Raw genomic sequence first — 3,563 nt, forward strand, 5'->3', positions numbered from 1 at the left:
AAGATCATTAAGAGTTTGTGGGAACCCCATGACCAAGTTAATTAGAGAAGTTGTCAAAATGTTTATATATATATATATATATGAGTGTGTATGCATGGACCGCAATTCAATGTTAAAGTAGCATAAACAATAGATTATAAACGTGTTATTTATCTTAAATTAATCATAGGAAATTTGAAAGAAATTGTGAACAAGTTTTTCCCATTTCTCAAAAAGTTTGTTTGTCTCCATCGTGTTGAATATGTTAAGTGTGGAAGACAATTAAGAGATTGTGGGAGCCCCATCACCAAGTGAATTAGAGAAGTTGTCAAAATGTTTATATATATATATATATGAGTGTGCATGAATGGACCGCAATTCAATGTTGAAGTAACATAAACAATAGATGATAGACGTGTTATTTATCTTAAATTAATCATAGGAAATTTGAAAGAAATTGTGAGCAAGTTTTGCCCATTTCTCAAATAGTTTGTTTGTTCATTTCTAGTATGCAGCACCTATTAGCAGCTGCTCTGGGAAAAAAGACATATTATTAGACTTTAGTTAGAGAGCGGTTTTGAGGTCCTAGGGCCAACATTTATTAGATAATGTCATGATGTTCCTCATCCTTGGATGGATGGGAAGAAGATAGCATCATCCATCCTCCTGCTCCTGACTTGATCTTCCAGCTCCTTACTAATACCGAAAGATGCACACAACACTTCCGGTGACAGTGCTTTCCACACCGAAGTCTTGCCAGCCAAATGTGAGAATATAGGCCTTCTCATATTTGGATGCAGTTAGGGCACCGCAATTCAACAAAAACCCCAGAAGAATATAAACAAGACAGAAGCAAAAAAGTTAGGTTTTAGTTTAATCATTCATCATATGACAAAAGAGAAGACAGAGGTAGAGAATATATATACTGACTTCTCTTTAGTGATGATGGAGAACCATTCCAAGCCATCGGCACCTGCACGCTTCGAGACAACATGGAAGCGTGGCACGATGAAGAAGTAGCCCCCTTTTATTTCAGCATCCAAAACCCTCTCCCCGTCATTGTTCACGACTTGCACTCTTCCGGTGCCCCTCACAATGTATGTCACTTGATACGCCGCATCGGCCGAGAATCCAGGAGAGCACATTGCACCCTACATTATCCATTGGCATAAAAAGTAAACAAATCATCCATGTAACAGTCCATAATATGTCTAAAATCTTTCCTCTTTACATAAAAAAGGGGTGCATATTGAGCCAGCTTGTTAGATGTCACAAAACCAGAAGTACCTCTAGTTATTCAGATTCATCATCTCCCTATAGACAATACATACACTACCCACGAAATTTTTTCATGAATATATATATATATATATATTCTTGTGTCTGGTGTGTGCACATACATACCGCCTCAAGCTTCACAAGATCAGCACTGAGTCCAATTTGACTCAAGATAGGCAGGTTATCACTTGTAATGACCGCGACATGGCCTCCGTTTTTAACCTCCACATCCTTCTTGGCATCCCTGCAATTGTAGATGAAAGCTCCAAATTCACTGTCCTCTTCTATGGATTCTCGTACATTCAATGGTGCATCCAACTTGACGATTCCAGCATCACGTTGAGTGTCGAGAATTGTCGACACTAGGGATTCGTCTAGGTCCCAAGCTTGGGCGATGAAATCCTTTGAGAATCCATGCATGATGCCGCTGTGCCTCTTGTCCTTATGGCCCACAAGATGAAAGTTCTTCCATGGTTTTGTTGGTTTACATTAAAAGAAATTCAAGGTAGAATCAGTGAAATCCAAGGTTTTTTATGTACCAAGAAACATTTTGCTTTCAATATCCAAGGATTGCTATAGCATATTTAGCTAAGATTAAATTTAGATTGAGCATTTTTAATCAAGCGATATGCGCATTTAAAAGAATCGAAACCAATACAAATGATTTAATAGTAAGTATAGAAGGGTAGATTGAGAGAAAGAGAGAGAGAGAGAGAGGAGGCAGTAGTAACTGTGATTTCTCCATATTTTAAAGCTTGCGAGGTGTCCCCTAGGAACAAGATGGAGAGATCGTTAATGCCGGTAGCCATGGCTGTGGCGCTCTTATCGCCAGAGTTGTGCCACCAATGGACAGTGCCGAGGGGGAGCACCACCATGTCACCCTCTCTCACCACCCGCACCACCTCCCCGTCACGGCCTGGGAACACCACCCCCACCACTCCATTCCCTATAACCCAACAGAGACACACATAGATAGATAGATAGATAGATAGATAGATAGATAGATAGATAGATGGATAGATAGATAATCATGATTAATTCGAATTGCATGACCCAAATTCCCCCATTCAGGGTGAAGAATCCGACCCAAGTAAGGCTAAGCATAAGAAAAGAACAGTTTGATGGTAAGATAAGTGCCTCTACACTACCTTGAAGGACATAGCCAATCTGGGAGGAGTCGGAGTAGCGAGGGAGGGCCAACGCGAGGGGGGCGAGAGTAAGCTTCGAGGCTCCAACACGCGCACGCGCACATGCGTTCGACAACTCCCCAGCAGCAGAGACATGTGCTTCTCCACCATGCCACAACGCAGCTGCCTCCAATATCTCCAGTTTATTGGAACCCCCACCACCACCAGCAGAAGCAGCTCCATCACAGTGGCTTGTGATACCATTACCATCATTATCATTATGATGATGATGATGATTATCAGAAGCGGCCATGATTTTCTGGATGAGTTATCGGTGGTGGTAGCAGTCTTAGGAGTAATTAATTAAGATAAGGGATAATCTGCTGGATGTAGAGGGGGATTTTAATTACCAACGGAGGCTGCCTTCTAATTCTCTCTCTCTCTCTAATTGATGGCTCACAACCCAGCCAAACTATTATGTCTGCAAACGAATCACTCACACACACATACAGAGCTGCTCTTAGAAGAGACTTCTTCAATCAATATGATGCATGGGTCATCATCCTCATCATCACGTATGAGCTCACAAACACTCTGTTTCAGTTATATATCTATATATATATATATATATACACACACACACACAGAGAGAGTGGGGGGGGTTTAAAAATAGAAGGGAAAACCATCGTCATCATTTAACATTATCATTTTGGCAAAACTAAAGTAACGCAAAGTGGTTGTAGTTAGTGGCACTCCCATGCACACACACACACACACACAATGTCACGTATCTATCTATCTATCTATCTTATCTTTAAATTTTGGTTAGCGTAGCTAATGCTTATTGGTGGGGCAGCCGTTTGCAATATTGTGTGGGAGAATCTTTACCCTCATTTTGAGGCTAACTCTTTTTGTAGGCTTAGAAAGGCCACCACCATCACTCCCACCCACTTAGTTATGCCCCCTCCCCCCCTCTACATTCAGCCCCCAATTTTGCCCCCGTTTTCTTCTCCCAAAGAGAGTTGTATCGGTTATGAAACGCAAAATCAAACCTCCAATAACTCCTAAAGTTACCAAAAAGAAAACCAACAATAGAAGACGTGTTTGACATCTCAATTGAGATCCTATAGCCTTACAAAAGTTGTGAGGTGTGGAAACTTGAAAGGCTAACACAGAAGT

General features: G+C 41.1%; 1 protein-coding gene across 1 annotated transcript; it reads right to left on the reverse strand.

Annotated features, from left to right (window-relative positions):
* Window positions 1-519: 519 nt before the first annotated feature.
* LOC147847157 (11S globulin seed storage protein Ana o 2.0101-like) lies at window positions 520-2,697 on the reverse strand. Its single transcript, XM_087339502.1, has 5 exons — window positions 2,406-2,697; window positions 1,989-2,203; window positions 1,384-1,722; window positions 910-1,130; window positions 520-759 (listed from the first exon to the last, which is right to left on the reverse strand). The coding sequence occupies exons 1-5, from the start codon at window positions 2,695-2,697 to the stop codon at window positions 603-605; spliced, it is 1,224 nt and encodes a 407-aa protein (XP_087195628.1). The 3' UTR covers window positions 520-602.
* Between the last annotated feature and the right edge of the window lie 866 nt (window positions 2,698-3,563).

The sequence above is a fragment of the Azolla caroliniana genome, unplaced genomic scaffold (genome assembly GCF_043228905.1).
Source record: "Azolla caroliniana isolate FFs.n. ecotype wild unplaced genomic scaffold, voAzoCaro1.0.p SCAF_1441, whole genome shotgun sequence".
Classification (NCBI taxonomy): domain Eukaryota; kingdom Viridiplantae; phylum Streptophyta; class Polypodiopsida; order Salviniales; family Salviniaceae; genus Azolla; species Azolla caroliniana.

What these genes read in the sequence shown, in the direction of transcription:
- LOC147847157 (XM_087339502.1), bottom strand. Translation starts at nt 2,697, where the DNA reads ATGGCCGCTTCTGATAATCATCATCATCATCATAATGATAATGATGGT. An exon ending in GATTGGCTATGTCCTTCAAG is followed by an intron (nt 2,204 to 2,405) that starts GTAGTGTAGAGG and finishes GTTGGGTTATAG; the next exon opens with GGAATGGAGTGGTGGGGGTG. An exon ending in TCCATCATCACTAAAGAGAA is followed by an intron (nt 760 to 909) that starts GTCAGTATATAT and finishes AAATATGAGAAG; the next exon opens with GCCTATATTCTCACATTTGG.